The sequence below is a fragment of the Mastigoproctus giganteus genome, chromosome 7 (genome assembly GCF_048544385.1).
Source record: "Mastigoproctus giganteus isolate SK-2022 chromosome 7, ASM4854438v1, whole genome shotgun sequence".
Lineage (NCBI taxonomy): Eukaryota > Metazoa > Arthropoda > Arachnida > Uropygi > Thelyphonidae > Mastigoproctus > Mastigoproctus giganteus.
Window position 1 is genome coordinate 6,561,308 of NC_143581.1, and position 20,777 is coordinate 6,582,084.

A 20,777-nucleotide genomic window follows, 5' to 3' on the forward strand; every position below is an offset into this window, starting at 1 on the left:
AGCAATCTTATGCAGCATCAGCCAAAAAAAAACACTCCCATTTCACCCCTCCGTTCATTCCAAATACCTGTCCAGCGCAGCCTTAAATTTATTTAAGCTATCAACTTCCACAACAAATGGTGGAAGTGTTCCACCAACCAACTATTTGCTGGCTAAAGGCAAACTTCTGCAAGGGGATAATCACCTCCTTATCACTGCTAGAAAAATTCCCGTATATTATTGACAAGACACCATGAGCTACTCTTGCAGACCGTCTGCACTGCTCAGAAAACTTCATATCTGCCTGCATAATTCATATCAAATATGGTGCAATGAATTTTCATCTAAATTTAGATTAAAAATTTAGTCTGTGCTTAATCAGTTTTCTTAGGTCCCTTTGACTATGACAAATGTTATGGTCAAAGGGACCTAAGGTTATTATGGATGAGACCATATGATGACCAAATAAATATACACGTAATTTTAAACATGTAAGATGGGACATGATAGCAGCACGAGGTGCATGCATGTGTTGCTACTTTCTAATATTGGTGGGGTGGTAAGTCAAATAACATTTTTACACTAGGTAAAAAGATGTTCTTAGATGTTATCCTTTGGAAATATAAATTTCATTGTCTCAATTATTTTTCCAGATACCAAGAATTTTGCAAAATGTAATCTATAAAATCATTTAAATCAATCAACTAAACCACTTCATTTTAATAGAAATATTCTGCCATCTGCTATTTCATAATTTATATAAGATCCAATACATTTGGGTGGTGGGAGCTGTGACCTTCAGAGAACTGTCCTGCCCAGTGAGTGAACAATTTTTCCAATCTACAAGGCCTGTTCAATCAAGAATGACCAATTTTTCACAATAAACCTTGCTTGCTACTAGTTCTAGCTGAACTGTGAAATTTAAGACCAAACCAAGCTGCATCATTAGCATTAGTAGAGGCATATGATGCAAGAAAGCAAGCTTATTATTGATGATAGTTCCTCCAATTTGGCATCAGTTAATTGTATAACCCTAAAACTGACACCTGGACTATGCTGCCCCCGTTTATAACTATAGGAAGGAATTATGCTGGAATTCCATAATTGACAAGCTGATGTGATTGCTTTTCGACTCTGGAGTAAAACATGGTTAATCAAAATATTCCTTTGCTTTCAGTTATAGCCATTTTTTGAAGACTGTTTCTGTTGCTATAGGCTGAAAAAAATGACAGTGTGCCTAAAAGTACAATTTTTGTCTTGAATTAATTTTAATTCAAGAATTTTTTTTTTTGTACAAAATTAAAATATTTATTGTGAAACTAGAATATTTCAGCTCATATTGCTTGCAGTACATTTTACAGAAAAAATGCATAATTTTTTTTACATATTACTATATTAAATTTTTGTATAAAACTATTGAATACAAAGAAATTTCAGTTCTGAAGTTTGAAAAAAAAAGGAAATTACACTTAACCTACAACCATAAAAATAAACATCATTAAACATTCACATTATATTGCTTTATCACCATTTCAAATATTTTCTTCTGTATAATCTCCATTTTAAACAAGAACATTAAAATTCATTAGAAACTCAAAACCGGTTGGTTACGGTAATGTTCCAGTGATAAATTCACAAATTTAAGTTCTTTTAAGTTTTCTGGAAATAATTCATATAAAATGATCTGGCAGCCAATAATAAATGAAGCAGCTCAACATTACATAATCTGTTGCTCAAATGATAATTTGATAAGTTAAGCTATAACCATTGACTCATGCACATGACGTGACCATGTGCATGATTCAGTGTGGTTGGTCAAGTTTACACCTGTTCAGCCCAGCATATGCAATGCTGGATGTGACACGCGAGCTATGCTGTTTTCAGACTTTCTTTCCATCTCAAGAAAACAGCTGAAGTGTATGAAATGTTAGACTATGATGAATCTATGCTTCCAAATAGCACAGCTCTGTAATTGTGAGAGAAGATCATTGTATAACAGTAGGCAACTGGCAGAGATGTTCATAATATCAGTAGGAAGCACAAGGCATTCTCCCTGACTATTTGCACCTGACATGTTTGTGCACCCTGTGTTACAAGGCTTACTCGTGCCTGAACAACAAGTTTACGTGGAGGTTTGTCAGGAGCTACAAAGGATGGCTGCTGAAGATGGTGGGGTTCTGCACAAGGTGATAATGGCAGATGAGACATAGCTTCATTTCAATCCAGAGAGTAAGTAACAATGCTCTGTTTGGAAGTCTGTCATTGGCAACACCAAAAAAAGCAAAAGTTGTGGATTCTGCAGGAAAGATTATGGTGATCTCTTTTTTGACATTCAAGGAATGGTTTACCAGCATGTTGTGCCCTGTCATAGGACTTCTGGGACCTTACTATAGAACAATACTGCACACTTTGCAGGATCACATCACAACTGCATGTAAATGCTGCATCATAACAATGCAAGCCTTCACATCACAAATGTTGTCATCAAGTAGTTAGCCAGTGTTAATATCATATGTTCCTTGTCCACCTTACAGCCCTGACCTTGCATCAGAGGTGATTCTCAAACACATCAGAAAAGCTTCCACCATGTTTTTGAAAATGGAAGAAATGGAGTTTGCATTTTGTGAAATGGGGACTACTTTGAGAAGGAGCATAAAAATATGGATATTAACAAAGGTATGTTATGAAAAAAAAAATCTTTCTTTATTTGAAAGATCTTTTATTTAAAAAATAAAAGAAACCAGCTCAACTTGGTCCCTAATTTAAATGTAATTTTGTACATGGGACTGAATTCTGATTTACTAATCAGGACTTGAGACCTCACCATATTTATCCTAAATTTAGGATAAAAATGAAGTTGTCAATTTGGCTGTGACCTATTAAAAAAAAAATCCGCAAACCAAGTAGTTGCCCTTGATGTCTAGGCACAGTTCTGTAAGACCAGATGGAATTCACTATTCAATGATACAGGAATTAAATATTGAATTATTAGTCACTTAATGTGTTCACAGACTTTGTTCAGCTGAACAATGGCATTATGCTATAGTACATGCCTACCCTGAACCATGCTAACTATAGGCTTATCACCTTGACCTGTTACCTTTTGTAAAATTCTTGAAAAGATAAATTCAATTCTGGTATCTAGAAGACTTCAACTTCCTTCATTCTGCACAATTTGATATTAAAAATAGATAAACATTTGATATATAATGGGGAATTCTATTTGCAATGCATTCCTAAGATGAGAACATCATTTAATAGCTTACTCCAATCTCAGTATTGCATGCAATTCCATGTGGGAGTATGAAATATCCCACAAATTGTTTGCTATGGATTTTGTGAACATCTAAACTTTATTCAAAACTTCTTGCATGAGTACATGTTCCAAGTTCACTTCAAAATGCCAAGTTCTCTCTCTCTCAGTTCCCATGGCTTCATGCTCAATACTACAATTCTTATAACTGCAGTTATAGTACAGTTGATACAGCAGTGTTTGTAGACAACCTTAACACAAAATGCAATCTGTTGTGAGATAGTTATAAGGAGGAAAGTAACTTGAGATCATTTCACAAGGACATTAGTTTCAACTTTGTCCCCAACATGTAACATGTATCCATTTTTTTTTTTTTTTCAATGTTGGCTAATCAGAACTTCAACTGATTAGCCAACCAATATCAGCATGAATTCTTAGGAATTATATTGGACATAAATTACATTTTTTAGAACAAATTATAAAGCTAAGAACAAGCTCATTGCAAAAGCAAAACATTTGGGTTCTCTGTTCTATATGCTGAAGTACATAAACTGTGAAACACATTGTCAGTACTACACATTGTCAAAATTGCCCTACTGCAATTTTGCTGTAGTGTTAAATAAATATTATATAGATAAAACAACCTCTAGACTTGAGATTCAAACAGCCATTAGACTTCAGTCAGTTCAGTTATAGTGTTTCAAATACTACTCCACTTTTCTCTGCTCCTCAGAGCATGACTCCATATCTGTGTGATTTATACCTTCATGCATGGAAAAATCTACTGTACAAGTTCTTGGAACTGTATCATAGTATAGAAGAGCAGTTCTCCAAATATGTTGTACATAACACAGGATTTTTAATTGTCCTTAATGATTTATAGTAATAGTATTTGCCATATAGTGCAAGGGAACCACAGGCTTTTGCTGCACTGGCAAAAAAAAAAAAAAAATCCAACCAAGTAGATTATATATATATGCTTTCCTCCTCACAAGACCCTTGACTTTACTCAAACTGCCAACCTTAACTTCCTGTGAGGGCAGTTTGTTCCAGCTATCAATGACTTGCTGGCTAAAACAACTTCCTACAATCTAATCTAAACCTCAAGCCCAGTATTTTGAATTTGACCCCTGATTTGGGAATTGCTTAGAACAGTGAGAATCCACCTTTGTTCATTTTACTAATCCTTCTCAGAGCCTATAATCCTCAATCAGGTCATGCCTGAGGCCTTCACTCTTGTTGCCAAGCTCTGTAGCCCAATGTCTTTCCTCATACAGCTGTCCTGCCGATCTCACCATTTGAATTGCCCATACTTGAACACAGCATTCCAAGTGTGTTCTTGCAATTGGCTTATATTATTTTTATTATTCATTTATCATATAAGAAGAGCATATAGTGAGACTACAAATATTAGAAATTGATCTATCATTCTTTGAAAAAATTGTATGAATTGCATAAATTTAAATAAAGCAATGATTTTATTTTTGTTTATTTGCTGCAGGATACCAGAGAGAGCTAACATACAAAAGAGCAGATGGCTCATTCAGTGCATTTGGTGAGAGAGATAAAAATGGTAGCACATGGTAAGAAATAATTTAATATCATTCACAAAACTTTTAGTGTCATATTTTGAGTGACTATGGATGAATAATAAAGTCCTCATTCATTATCCAAAAGTTTTGGATAACGAATACAGGCAACCCCCCTTATAACACGGTACTTCTACAACACAGTTTTGTTCTAACACACTTGATAAAGTGCAGCAATCCTTGCATAACAGGATACTTTTGAGCTTGTGTGCGTGGAAAACCCCGCTATTATGTTGGATGTAATTTTTCAACGTTTCCACTCTTTGAATCCCCACTGATTTGCTAGTCAAAAAAAGTTGAGAAATCCCTGTATTTTATTTTGTTGGGAAATTCCCGTGTTACGTTCTGTGCTGTTGAACTTGTGGAAAAATCTAGATTTTAAAGTTTTATTACTATTGGTTAACACACCAGCTATCCAAAAGATTTAAGTCATCCAAACATTGAAATTATGTTCTTACCGCCACAGTTGTATGGGATTAATATAGCTTTCATTCAGCCGTTAGATCAAGGCATTATATCCACCTTTAAAATTTATTCCATCAGAAAATCGTTACAATGGATTTTGGAAAAAAATTGATTCTGAATTTATTGAAGTAATGGAAGCATGGGAACATTTCTCAATTGTGGACTGTTAGAATCATAGCTTTCTTACTGAAAGAAGTAAAACTGTCAACATTTAAATGCGTGTGGAAAAATGTATGGCCAGAGTTAATTCATTCAGGCAGAAAATGGAATTGGTGCGATAGTAGAATTTGCCACATTGGTAGTGGGGGAAGGTTTTGATGATATGACTACTGAAGCCCTCGTGGGTAGCACAGATTATAGAATCGCTCTCCTCCCCACACCGGCTGGAAAAACCCAGAGTTCAAATCCCATTGATGAAGGGAGGAATTTTTTATTGGTCTTTTTCACAATGTGGATGAGTTGGTCGGGCTTGGGTGTGTGAGGGTAGCATGGTTTTTCATCCAGAAAATAGACCTCAGGACACATGCAATTTATAGCCAATATACACAGAGTAACATGCCCTTAGTTGCTGATGCTCCTAAAAAAAAATTAAAAAATTAATACTGAAGATATTCAAGAATTATTGGTAGACAAAGAAGCCAGCGTAGCAGATTTGGTGCAATTGGCATCGGAGGCATCAAATCAATTCAGATTGTGATATTGCAGATAAATTCTAAACTTCCAAATTTTACACTAAAATGCATAGGGGAAGGCATAAAGTTAACCGAGCAAGTAGAATCTTTTTTTTTTTAATGGAGACAAAAGTTCAAAAGGGAGCTTGAAAAATGCTTAGTTCCATACGATGAAATTCACAAAGATTTATCAAGCAAAAGCAAACAAACCCAGATTACTGATTTTTTAAAGAACATAAGATACGTGAAATCTATGATGTATTTTTGTTAGTTTTGGAATAGTATATTTTTGTTAGATTTTGGACTGTAACCTCTCTTTTTGGACTTTTTTTTTTTCTCAGTCCCGTATAACACTATTTTGCACAACACTACATTTTACAGCAACCTAATAACCATGTTATGAGGGTTACCTGTACTTTGAATAAAAGAGCACCCTTTGTGCAGCTCCCAGAAGGTTTCTTATGTTTATAAACTGGAAACCCATGCATTTAATTAAAAACTAAAAAGGTAATATTCAACTTGCTTATCAATAATTATAAGTGTTGTTACAAATACTTATTTAACTCACACAGATGAACTATTTTAAACACTTTGAATTAGTTTATTTCTGATAATTGCATATCAATGTTTTGTTTTACTTCCTTTTGAAGGAGTCTCCACTGCTTTGTGGTTGCCTTGTAATCCCCCATCCTTTTGGAGATATGTAGCAATAAATTTTTCACAGGAAAGGGGTGCCAGCCCTTTGCTTAGCCCCCAACCTTGGAGGACTAGAGTTTTATTCTCAGTGTGCACTTTATATTGAATAAGGACCCCTGGTCCTTATTCAATATATTCAGACCAATTCACCATATCTAGTGGAATCCCCAACCATATGGAGGACCTGGTCTCTAGGGGTCAGGGTCCTCAGAGTGCATAGTTCTAACTTGTAAATTAGAGCAAATAAACTCCAAATATTCTGTTTCAAAACCCGTGCCAAGGCTCATCATTTACATTAAATTTCACAATGTATACAGATTAATTTATTTTGAATTTGGAAAATATGCATGTGTGACAGTGCTTAATTGGGTAACTTATTAAATTACTTCTAAATTGTCTCAAAACACTGTAGCTGTAATTTAACAATCTTCACAAATCAATGTACACATTTTCATCATAAATATTTATTAATATACTTGTAGTTAAACTTAAATTTTTTTAAAAATCTTTTAATGTTTTGCTTTAAAAAATGGCATTAGTTATTAAAAGAAAAATGATAACCATAATTCAAAGCATAAGCAACATATGAAATTGACATTTCATCTAGCACCACTTTAAAATTGTTTTAAGCAATACAAAGTAATTTTAAAGTGATATGGAAATCTGAGAATGAAGTTTCAAGACAATGGAAATGTGAATTTGTCAGACTAATTCAAAGAATTCATGATAAAATGAGTCTTAATTAGATTTGCCCAAGCAAAGATCTTGGGAACACCATTCATCAACAGGCAAGAAAAATTGAATGGATTAAAGCAAAGTTGTCCAATTTGCAGACCACATGCAACCCATTCCTTTATGTTGTTGTAGCCTGTGGCCATGTAGGCCCTTCTAAGTGTTGTCCCTTAAGTTTTAAAACTAGCATCACAATGCTTCACACAGACTTTTGAAAATATCTGTTTTTAGGAATACAGTGGACACCACTTATTGAGATCACTTTAGGACACAGCTTAACCAGTTGATCATAGTTAAAGTACTTGGCAAGTTATTAAATATTTTCTCCATTTTAAAATAGATTAATTCACATAAATTAAGATTGAAGGGGAGAGAATGTCTTCAGAATTGATAACATTTGCAGGTCTACAAATTGTCACATGATGAAAAAAATGCAAGTAAACTTAAAGAGGGTTTCTTGTTGGAGGCTCTTGAATAAGGATTGATTAAATATTTTGGAATGAAGTAAGCTTCAACTATTTGAGACAGAGCCACAGTCCCAAAATGGTGTTAGCAAAAATTATCTAATGCTCATAATAGTAGTATTATGGAAATATTCCTCACCATGCAATCATCCTGCATGGCTAACATTTGCTGTTTGTCTTGCTGTAGAATCTAATTAAAATTAGGTAGCTTAATTAGAAAGTTTCTAATGAAAGCAATTAGTCCAAAATATAGCCTACACCATACCTAACTTGGTATGGTTATAGGCTATGATGTGGCTATAACCAGATTAGGTATTGTGTTGGTTATTTTACCTCATGTTTATAATTGCAAATAACTCAATGTACAAACTTTTGAACCATACTGCTTCTAACTTTAAACAAATTGTTATAACAGGTTGACAGCTTTTGTTGTAAGGTCATTCTACCAAGCAAAACCTTTTATTGACATAGATGATAATATTCTTCATGCCTCTCTTCAGTGGCTTTCAAAAAATCAGAGAAATGATGGATCATTTAAAGAGCCTGGAGAAGTTCATCATAAACCTATGCAGGTAGGAAGTTTTATAATATTTCATAAATTGAGAAAGTTTTCAGTAGCTTGTGCATCTGTTCTCAAAATTAGCAAGTTATTTTAGTTAAACATGTCCTAAACTTAATGGAGAAGTTTCAGTTTTAGGGAAAGGAAATAAATTTTTTTTTTTTTTTTTGAATTGAACAATCCCTATACAATTGATATTGTAACTGAAAGTTAAGAAATATGAGCAATTTTTGAACTTTATGTAATTTTAAACATGTGAAGAATTAATGTAATTTGGTTAGGATTATTTAGAGAAATTGTGATTGTAATATCTGTTTGAATGTATGCATTGGTTTTTGAATATAAGTTTCTTGTATTTGGGGAGGGAAGAATGTTAACTTCTGAGTATAATTGTTTTTCATTATCACAGATGTTATTACTTTGTGCAGGTCAATCAAAGAAGCTGCTTCAGTTTGAACTTTTGGATATACTGAATGTACAGAAAAGATTTATTGTATTAATTAGCACAATAAGCTTGATCATATTGCTATCAGTGGTAACTTCCTGAATCATTTTTTGACAAGATGGTGTACATGCTAGAATAGCATGAATTTATAGTAGAAACATTATCTTCTCACGATATAGTGAGTCTGCATGATTTATACAGGAAATTAAATTGCAAGGAAGGTCTAAGCAGATAAGTAATAACCAGATTGGTTCAGATGCAAATGCAGTTGCTGTAACTGATAAGAGAATTGTTGGTAACTTAACTTTTCATTTTTTAAAGTCTGTATTTGTAACATGGAAGAGATTTTTGAAGTTAGGTTAGAAATATTTTTGTTTGTTGGCCACGATGCTTTAATATTGAACAATAATAAAGAACAATAACAAAATATTTTATACTTTTAAGGTCTACTGGTAAAGCTAGGAATTAAAGGGATCTTGTTGCAGTAGCTCACCCTGATAACTGTCATTAACCACCATGCCAACTCTGTATCATCTGCAAACTTAGATATTAGGCATTTGATTATACCTTCATATTGACTACAGTATAATTGCACATCTTGTCCAAGATGGTTCTTTAAGCAAGTGACTCCATTATTTTCCCTGGAACAGATGTTAAGCTAACAGGTCTGTAATTACTCCTGTCACTTTATGAATTGAAGAGGCATTTGCACATCTTTAGGTCCATAGATATGTCCTCTGAATTCAATGAAACTCAAACAAATAAGTATGGCTTAGGATTTCCTTACTTTCTTTGTTCCCTCCCTTAATATAATTGGATAGATCCCATCCACCCCAGATGCCTTATGTTTAACTTGGATACTTTCACTTTTCCTCTCAGTTATTGCATTTAGTTCCCTGTTAGTTTGATAAACCAAGCATCCCCCTTCCCTAAAGAATTCCACAAGTGCAAATGTAGATGCAAAATACCTATTCAATTTGTCATCAACAGTTAGCCCATTGACATAAAGTGGCCCAGTCTGATTCAATCCCTTCTACTGATAATATAAACATAGAAGCCTTTTGCCAGAGATTTCTCATTATATGCCTTAATTTGCTTAACCTCCTTTTGTGACTTGATTACAGACTAATTTATATCTACCATTGGCTTCTAAATCACCTGATAATTTATATGCATCCCATGCACATTTCTTCTCTGCCACTTGTCTCAGTAGTTCATCTGACATCCATTTAGGTCTCAGCCTTGAACAGCTTCTTTTTTCTTCCAAAAAGCCTAACTTATGTGATTACTTTCCTGAATGCTTCTCATTTAGAATTTGCTGTTGGTAACATCAGTTCGTCCCAAGAAACGTCTGGGACTATTACAATTGCCCTTATGAAAGGTAAAGCATCTTTACCCCTGACAGTAGTTATGTCATTAAATTCCATGTTAGTATACTGTGATTGCTGCCAACCAGTGGGTCTTTTACCTGCAGATTCTCAATTCATGTTGAATTACTGCTGCTGCTAACCAGATCAAGAGTGTTGTTGCCACTCTAACATGCTGCTGTAGAAAAGTTGTCCAAAAATATCCACAAATTGCAGTCAACATCTGCAAAGTTTAAAATTGCCCACTCTTATTTCTCTGTATAGCTGTTTGGCATGCTTGTTACAGTCATTAATCTCCATAACAGTCCTACTCAGTTTTGTTTCCCCAGGGCTTATATCACACTAGACTGACTGAACATTGAGTCAGTCTGGTGTTGATATAAGCTTTTCATTTCAAGTCAACTTACTTGGGTGACCAGTTGCACTGGTCACCCAAGTAAGTTGACTGGATGCACTGCCTTAATTTAATGTGCTTCTTAAATAAGAGCATAACCCTTCCACTCCTCCTGTCCTTCCTGTACACATTGTCCATGTCCCTACAATGTCTGCATTTGATGACTTAATCAGTACTTAAAATTCATCAAGTTTATTTACAATTCTCCTGGCATTAGTGTACATGAACATTCTTGTTCTCAGTTACCCTTACACAGCCAATGTATTCACTTGTTTCGTGATGACCCACAGAAAGGCCCGAAATTCCTGATACCTTGGTTTCCAGGCTGTTGCATATTCCAATAGAAGCATTGTAAGAATCACCTTCACCTCTGCTTGTGGCTCTGGTTAACCTATTAGTTTGTATCTTTCCCCCTCCCAAGCTAGCAGTTTCCCTCACTATAAACTCAGTGGCTGCATCCTCCATGTTGGAATAGTTGTTTTGCTGCTTGTTGCCCCTTTGGAAAAGTCTCTGATTTGACTTCCAACAAAGACTTAAGACTTTTGTCATGTAGGGCTATAATTAGCAGTTTCAAGCAGAGTTAAAAGATTTCCCACATTCCATTTAGAATTGCTATTTTTCTCCAGTTCAAACTGGTCTAGAACACTTAACTTATGAGGGGTATCAAAAAGTTCATACCCTGACCTGGATAACATCAATAGGAAGATTCCATTTTTAATATAAGTTGTCTACATATTCAATAAAATTGAATATTCCTATAAAATCTCATGTACTGCAGAACCATGTTATATGGGACTAACCCCCTTATTGTACTGGTTCTTAGTGCTGTGTTATAGGGGACTAAGAACCAGTACAAAAAGGGGGTTACATTCCAAAAGATAAACCTTTCTTATAACTATCAGAAACTTACTATTTTTATTAAAAATAGTAATGACTGAGTAATAGTAATAACTGAACAAACTGTGACACATACGAGGGGTATCAAAATTCATACACTGACCTAGATAAAACATCAGTAGGAAAATTCCATTTTTAATATTTTGTCTGCATATTCAATAATTAACACGTGAAATTTCATTCCCATAGGTGATTGTACACCAGAGGTGGAGCCCAGAATCTGAGGAAGGATGCTATGGTTGACAAAGTGGAGTATCGAGCAGTGATCAAGTTCCTGCATTTGCAGGGCACGAAAGCCCAGGAAATTGACAAAAAAAAGAAAGCTGTGTATGGGCAGAATTGTCTGTCGTATGACACTGTAAAAAAAAGTGGAAATGGGAATTCCACGTCACGAAACAAGTGTGGTTGTACAAGTGACTTTGATGAGCCAAGAGAAAAAAGGCCATCAACATCTGCAGACAGTTGCAAAGGTTGAGTAGCTGGTGCTGAGTGACAGACATGTGAAAATGCATTTCATCACAAATACAGTGGGAATTAGTTATGGGTCTGCCCACAGCATTCTACACAACCATCTGCACATGTCTAAGATCTCTGCATAATGGTTCCCTGACTCCTTTGCAGAAGCAATGTTCTTGCTAACTGTTGGATTTGTGCTGCTGCAGCACCCAATCTATTCTCCTGACCTAGCACCATCAGACTTTGTTTTGAAAAAGGTAGAAATCATTGTGTGGACACTTTGAATTGTCTCAGGAAGTCATCAATTAGGTGAATTTGGTTTCTGGCAAAAAGTGCAGACTTCTATGATCAAGGCATTAAACAACTGATCCATAGATGGGAGAAATGTGATGCTATACATGGAGAATACATAGAAGAGGATCAAATTTCCTGTGGAGTTTCACCTTTTTAGGGCTATTTCTAGGTAAGGTACAGACTTTTGATGCCCCTCATACATTGTATTGGCACCTCATAGCCTAACTTGTCTCAGCCCACTGAGTTCTAGCATTTTTTTTCTTACTTTAAGCTTTAATTTTCAAGCATATTATAATACATGTACTTTTTTTTTATTATTATATAGGGTGGTTCTGGAAGTGGAGCAGCCCTTGCAGCATATGTTCTTTTGGCTTTCTTGGAAAGTAAGGTAAGTGTCACTTACATATACAAAATAGTTGAATTAAGATAAACTGAAATATGGCAAGACATTGAGAGAAATTTGGAAAAGCTAGCAGTTTTTTCAAATATCTCATCAGATTTACCTACAGTAAAATCTCGTTAATACAGACTTGGTTTATACAAAGTACTCGTTTATATGAAGCACTTTCCATTCCCTTGTGAAAGGATTAGGATTTCTATGTAAATATATTAGTTTATTACAAAGTTCTTTTTCACACTGTGAGAAATAGTCATTTTGTATGTTTAATACAAATCTTGGCAGAGTGATCTGATTATTGCCTGTGGCCACCTGGCTCTACTTCCTGAAGGATGGCACTGACTTGTTAGAAATTAGTTTTGTGTAAACAAAAGCAGTTTATGGTAGCTACAACATCAAGTTCACTCAAAAAAACATCTTTCTGAAGGATGAGTTGTTAAATTAACAAAAGAATAAAGTTTTTTACATGCACTCCCTCGCTCTCCACAGGAATAAGGTCAGTTGCGATTGTTACCCCAGTTCAGTCTTTTTTTGCTATCATATACAGCAATCTATTTTTTGTGCCACTTTATCTGAGCTGATGTCTTTTTTGGAACTTGTCTTTAAATTAATTTAATTTGTTTATATTAAATCTTATCTAGCAGTGTTATGGCAACAAAATGTAGATGGGCAAAATTAAGCCTGAAAATTAAACTAAAATTTATACAAGAGGCTTATAGGATGGAAAGAAGCAAAACAGACATTGCAAAGGAATACAACATCCCTTTATCTGCAATACTGAAAAACCGAAAAAGACGGTGCGTAATACTGGTGCAGCGACGAAAAACAGGAAACAAATTCGTGGTGCAAAAAAAAGGAACTTGAAACAAGACTGAGTGGTACCAACAAATGTGTGCATCTAATTTGTCAATATCAGATCCAATTTTGCAAGAAAAGGCCATCTAGCTCAGCAACATGGGCCTTAGTGACTTCAAATGCAGCAGTGAATGACTCCAAAGATTTAAAGACAGGAATAACTTGGGTTTGCGAGTCTGGATTAGTTGACAAAGAAAAGGCTACAGACTGGTTGTGTTTTGTACGGTCCATCCTTGAAAAATGAGGTAAAGGATATTTTTAATCTTTACAAGACAGGTTTATTTTATAATTTGCTGTTCGAGGAGTCTTGTCATGGTGGAAAATAAGTAAACAAAGACTCACTGTTCTGTTATGCTGCAATTCAGATGGCAGTACAAAACTATGCCCACTTGTGATTGGTAAGTTATCCAAGCAAGATATTTTAAAGTAGTTAATCAACTTCCCTGTAATTGATGCCAATAGAAGTGCTTGGCTTATGGTCAATTTTTCAGTCTTGGTTATCAAAATTGGACAGAAGGATGGCTTCAGAAAAAAGGAACACTTTGATTCTAGACTGTACAGTACATTCTGCTGAGACACTTAAGTTCACAAATATATGGCTGTTGTTTTTACCCCCCAATACCACCAGTTTAATGCAAACCACTGGATCAAGGCATTATTTATAACCTCAAGAAAGCATATAGAGCCTGCCTGATAAGGTACTTGATCTGCAACGTAGGAGGGAACAATTTGCAGCCAAATTGAAATGTCTTGGATACTACCGGTAATTGTTATTGCTTGGGAAAGTATTACATCAAGTGTAATAATCAACTGTTTGAGACAGTGGCTTTGAAGAGAACATCATTGAAAAACATGGTCCAGCAGACAAATGTGATAGCAACAGTGAGCAATGAAGGAATTAAGGAGCATATGGATTTTGTTGGCAAATTGAAGAGTTTGTGAAGGTGGATGATGAAGTTGCTACCACTGCAATGCCAACACCAGAAAAGCTGCTGGGTACCAAACAATGTTTTTTTACTAGCAAAAGTGAAGAAGTGTGCACACTGCCATAAAAAAAAATGCCCAAAATGCATTGAACATAATAGAGAATGTTGGCCTGCAGTAACATTGATAAAGAAAACTATTTCATTTGATAATGTCTGTGGTGTAGTTAAAAATGCATATAGGACAAAACTGAGCAAACATTGGATTCTTACTTTAAATTAGATTAATTTATTAAAAAGTTAATGGTTTGTATGTCTCCTTTTATATTAAGATTAATTCTTTTTACTGTGATTCTAAAATTTTTGTATATATCAAAATATACTGTACAATATTTTTATTTCTGTTAATATTGCTTTTCTCTGTTTTCTTACAAATAAAATATTTAAAAAATGTTATTCCTATTACTGTATTGTTAGACAAGGCTTTTGTTTTTATTTTATGTTTATTTTATTTTTGATATTATTTATTATTATTCTTAGATATACAGTATGTACCAAAAAAAACTAAAATTGACACTTTTGGGGGACCTTGTTACTACAAACTTGTAATTACAAAACGTGAAAATTTACGTGACTTGAACTTTGTATTAACGAGATTCCACTGTAATAGTAATGTACTTCGAGGTGGATGATATTTTTCTGCTTGAAATGTCTTGAAACATTATTTTTATGGATATAGTAATGTAAATAACAAACTATCAGCTGACACACTATTACACCACAATTTTGTTTCATTCAAGAACTTTTGCCAGTCCCTTGATCACATTCACCACTTTTATTGATTAGATTATCCAGGAAAGAAACGTGATATGACGTAAGAGTAATTGACTTCCTCTCCATTGATCAGTCATAGCAATCCAGTAATCCCACCCTATCCTCTAAAGGTTCTCTTCAAAAGTAATAATTGTGGTGTAATTATATATTAATTGGTAATTATCTCTTAATGGAAATAACCTGCAAAGGAAACTACTCTTTTGAAGTCTCAAAGTAATCTACTTTGACAGATACTTGATCAGAAGAGCTTTTTTCTCCAAAATCCACTAAGCAGATATGCCTTTAGTATCATAGAATACATCAATCTTGAATTTATTCTGGCATCTGTGGTCCAGTTATGGCCTTTTGATGATAAATAGGTAGGAGTTCATATTTCAAGTCTCAGCTAGCATAATGCCAAAAAAATCTATCTTTATAAGTATTATAAGTGCAAAGAGTAACTCCCTCCAAAGGCAGTGAATAGTTGCCAGTTTTTATCCTTATTGCAGTCCTGAGTTCAGTAGTATTTTACAGATTCCATATTTAGTGTAATAGTTTATGGATGTGCATTAACACCTATTTTCAAACAGGTGTTATTTACTCACTGTAATATACACATTTGTTTGTGAATCAACTATCTCCACTAGGAAGTGAACCAAAAGAAACATTGCAGGATTAAATGTCATCAAATCCATTATTTTGAGCTGTTGTCTGGCCAAGAAGATTGGAATGGATTACTGCAGTCTTACAATCTTGTTATCACAAGAAAGTGCATATTCTAAAGTACAAGTCCGTTCTTTTTTTGTGGCATATTTCGATGCCACAGCAGTGACATTGTGGAAGGGTGGTCTAGGTAAAATGTGTATTAATTCCATTATTCCTGCTCTTAAAAGCCATTTTATTATATTGCACATCAAACTAATGAAACCAGTAAATGTATACAGTGCTTCATGTAATAAGTTACAGAACCAAAATATATAGGCGTTGGTGGCTTGGCATCACTCTTGCTATTTTTCTACATCATAGGCCATTAGCATTAGTTGAGGTATATGATGCAAGAAAGCAAGCTTATACAGCATCAGCCAAAAAAAAAACTTCCCATTTCACCCATCTGGTAACTTCAAATGTTTGTCTAGTTCAGCCTTAAATTTATTTAAACTATCAACTTCCACAACAGCAAATTGAAGTCTGATCCAGCAATCAACTACTTGCTGGCTAAAGGCTACTTTTTTATATGCAGAAAATTAGCAAATTATGTTTTAAATGGTGAGGAACAATATTTATTTCTGTTAAGTTTATTTGTAATAAATTGTAAATATTAAATGAATTCCTGTTAACTCTAAGCATATGCCTCTAATTCAAGTTTAAGGTTATTTTGTAATTGGTGTATAAAGTAACTTTAATTTTACTGGTTTTTTATTGCTTCATATAAGTAGTTTGAGGTGTGCCCATTTGAAAGGTGTTACATTATATACCTGACAATTGGTCTTTATAATGCAGAATTGCGCACGCACACACACACCAAACTTTATTACAGTGTGAACTATCAGTTCTTTTGGGGGGAGGATATTTGTGCTCTGAAGCCAATATGGAATTCAAATTGCTTAATAAATGTATGCCCATGTATCTTGCATGGAAAGATTAAAAACTGCATGCTACACCTTTTTTCTTGTCATTTTTCATTATTAGTGCAGCAATTTCAGTCATTGGCTAATTTTATACATTACCAAGTTGATTTTTTAATTTGTGTAATTAGCCAATTTGATCCATTTCCATTGGTACCAAAATTATACATTGTAAGTCTGTAATTTAAATTAAAAGTTAATAATTGGTATCCCAGATAGTCAAAACCAACATGGTAGCTTTCTACTGTAGCCTGTAGTCTTACAAAGCAAGAGTAGTATCAGCTGTGGTATACATTGTAGGGTAATTTGAGGTGGCATACAGGGAGACTTATATTGTGCATCTTGTAAGATTAACAAGTCCATTATCTATAAGCCCTTTGTAACCTCAGGGTTACAAAGGTTACTTCCCTTGTCAGTAGCATCTTCACTAAAATAATTCAATTATTACCTTATTTTCTATATCTCAAAATGACCATGTATTTGTTGGATTTTTAAGGCTGAAGAAAAATATGCTACAGAAATGGAACTTGCTACCAAATATGTGCTGCAGGAATTGAAATCAACTAACGATCCCTATGTTGTGTCTGTAATAACTTATGCTCTTCATCTGGCAAACCACCCAGAAAAAGATGATGCTTTCCAAAAGTTACAAAGTCTGGGAAAGAAACAAGGTGAGTAACTTTACAACTGTTGCTGGAGAACATTGTTTTATGTGAAAACATTAAAAAAACTTGTTATAAATTTGTCATAAAATTCTCTAACCAATATGTACAGATAATATAGCATAGAGTAGATAAATTGAATAGCTTTCATAAATTCACACCTCCCAATTCACCTTATTTAGGCAAAAATTAAGTAACTTGAATTTTTGCCTAAAGAGCCATAGAATTTCTTATACATGCATTGTATATTATGTTTGCAGCAGTATGTTTACTGATTTGCATGTTGTGCAGGCTGAAAATTAGATTAGCCAGGAGGATCTTGAGCATAGTATTATCTTGTGTACTCTCCTCACAAAAACAGTTTGCTTTAAATTTTTCATGAATTTTGAATATCAGTCATTTCAGTAAAGTTTAAAGCTTACAGGAATAAATTTAATAAAATTCTGTATATTTATTGGGAAGTATTGTTTTTAATTATGTCAAAGTCTAAGTTTCTCCTTAATTTTAAATCCTGAGGAACAGTATCCTCTTGGAAGTTCCCTTATCACACTGATAGCTATAAATCACTTAATCACTTTTTCTTGCTGTGCTTTTAATATTGTTGCAGTTTATCATTTAAAGTTTATTAAATGAAGAACTGTAGCAATATGTTAAATAAGTTACCTAAATTATTAGGTTGTGGTTAATTTATAAAGTAATTAGATCATAGGTATAGCTTAGCTTCACCTCATAGTAATCCGCTTAGTTTGAAAGTTTCAACACGTACATAGTAGTTATGAACCTTTTAAATTCCAATTAGTAGCTATTTTTAACTTGAAGAAATTATGAATTTGAAAAAAAAAAATTAGAATTACTAAATTGAGCTTTAAAAATGAATTTGCTTAAGAAATGAAAGTGCCCATTCCATTCTATAGTTGTCTAATTAAAATTATGTATAATAAAATAAAAGTGAGAAAAGCTTAATAGCCACGCACGAGCAACTTTTGAAACTGTCTTCAGTTAGCTATAGTGGAAAGAGAACATGCAAAGTATGTTATATACTGGTGAAGTTCCTGAAATGCATTTCAGTGCATGTGGAAACTTTGTGCTAAATTCCAAATAGGGGAGAAGTTGATCTTGTTTAATATGTTGAATGATGTGTGGTGCTTAAACCACTACAATAACGAGAGCTTCATTTTGAAGAATTTTGTTGTAACTAGAATTCAGTTTAACTACTGTAATAGCCGAATCGATGCGTGGGTTATGATTATAAGATTGAACATGTGTTAGTTCTGTACTCGATAAATTAGATTTGAAGCTATTCAAGTGGTAGTAGGCACGTGTGTTAGAAATTTTTGAAGTTCCAAATTTAGCTGTTATACTAGCAATGAAACATGCTTGACAATCTGATTGACATCTAATCAAATATATAATGTTATTATAATCCTGTCACATACTCATATGTTGTCTTGTATGAATTACATTTAGAACCTAATTTATTATAAGATGTAAATATTAACTTTATCTGTATTCTTAAAAACCTGTTGAAGTTGTCTAGCTTATTGTTGATGGTATGGAAGAACAATAAGGGGTTTGTGTATCTCATTCACATGGTTATTAATGTTGTTATGGTTATTAATATTATTATGGACTTTAGTAATGATTTCTTTTATTAGTTGTAATGGGTATTTCCTGTATAATTTTTTTTTTTTTTAGTGAGGTATTGCAATGCTACAAATAGATCTGTTTGTGTGTGACTATTTAATAGCATTATATATCTGATTATAAAGAACTACTTTTTGATGTATAGAGGATGGTGTGAGTAATAATTTAAGAACTTACCTGTAAGTGTGTTCTTTCTGTATATTTTGGTGCCTAAAAATGTACTGATTTTATATATAGTAAGATTTAGAAAATTTATTTTATTATTGATTTCTACTTCAAGGGTAAATTTGAGTCTCATGCATTGTATTAAATAAAGTGTCAATAGTTGTTTTGTTAACTGTTAAAAGGACATCGTCCATGTATCTTGTACAATTTGATACCTAGAGGAAAAGGTTGAAGTATTTTTTCTTCAATAGAACTCTAGGTAGATTTCAGATAAAGGGGCAGAAATACAGAGGCCATAGGAAGGCCAAAAATTTGTTCATAGATATTTTGAAATCTAAATTGCTTGGCATTAAGTAACAGTGATGTGAGCTCTAAAATGTCATTAATATTTAAGTCAGTACGTTTTGTCAAAGTGTCGTCTTTAATTAATAGTTCTTTAAGAGCTAGTAGCATGGTTTCGATATGCACGTTTTTATATAGAGAGAAGACATCAAAGGACGTGAAAATATCATTTTCAGATATAGTCACGGAAGTTATACGTTTGTGTGCCTCCTTAGTATTGTAAACCCTGAACCGAGAAAATCTCATTATGAAATAATTTTGACAAAGAACATGGATAGATTAGCATAAGTGGACTGTTGAAAGGAAAAATAGGTCACAAAGGATAGTCTTGTTTATGAAGTTTAACATATTCCAAAAATATGTGGAAGAATATTACTGCGTATACCTGTTTGTTGGCTCCAAGTCTCCTTCCATGTGCACTGAAATGAATTTTGGGAACTTAACCAGTATATAACATACTTCACTTGTTCTTCTCTTTCCACTATAGCTAACTGAAGACTGTTTCAAAAGTTGCTTGTGCACAGCTATTAGCTTTTATCTCACTTTTATTTTATTTTTTAATACATAATTTTAATTAGACAACTATAGAATGGAATGTGCACTTTCCTTTCTTAGGCAAATTTTAACAATTTTTAAAGCTCATAATTTAGTAATTCATAATTTAAGTTAAAAATAGCTACTAATCAGAATTTAAGTTTCATAACTACTATGTACGTGTTGAAACTTTCATTAAACTAAATGGATTACTATGAGGCGAGTGCTGATAATTAAGCTAAGCTATCTAGTTGTTTCATCACAGCACAAGGATTTCTGAATATATCATCAGTTAATTAAAGCAATTATAAACAATCTTTTATAAACTAGCATTATTTACCAAAGTACATGTGAAAACTTAGTTTAGTTAATATCTGGATTTCCTGACAATTACAAAGGCCCTGTACTCTTTATTGTTAATTTAAGGTTGCTGTGGAAACTTTCTTCAGGATATAGGGGAAACTGAAAGCTTCTCTATATCCTGAAGAAAAGTTCCACAGCAACCTTAAATTTTTATTAATTTATTTAATTTACTTTAATTATGGCTGTTTTCATT

General features: G+C 33.6%; 1 protein-coding gene across 2 annotated transcripts in view; it reads left to right on the forward strand.

Annotated features, from left to right (window-relative positions):
* Tep2 (Thioester-containing protein 2) overlaps positions 1–20,777 on the forward strand; it is a 198,383-nt gene that overhangs the window by 148,020 nt on the left and 29,586 nt on the right. For both annotated transcript variants that reach the window (XM_090377515.1, XM_090377516.1), the window contains exons 25-28: positions 4,734–4,815; positions 8,265–8,421; positions 12,587–12,649; positions 17,371–17,545. In XM_090377515.1, coding sequence (XP_090233641.1) covers positions 4,734–4,815; positions 8,265–8,421; positions 12,587–12,649; positions 17,371–17,545 — 477 coding nt within the window. The remainder of the gene's footprint in view (positions 1–4,733; positions 4,816–8,264; positions 8,422–12,586; positions 12,650–17,370; positions 17,546–20,777) is intronic.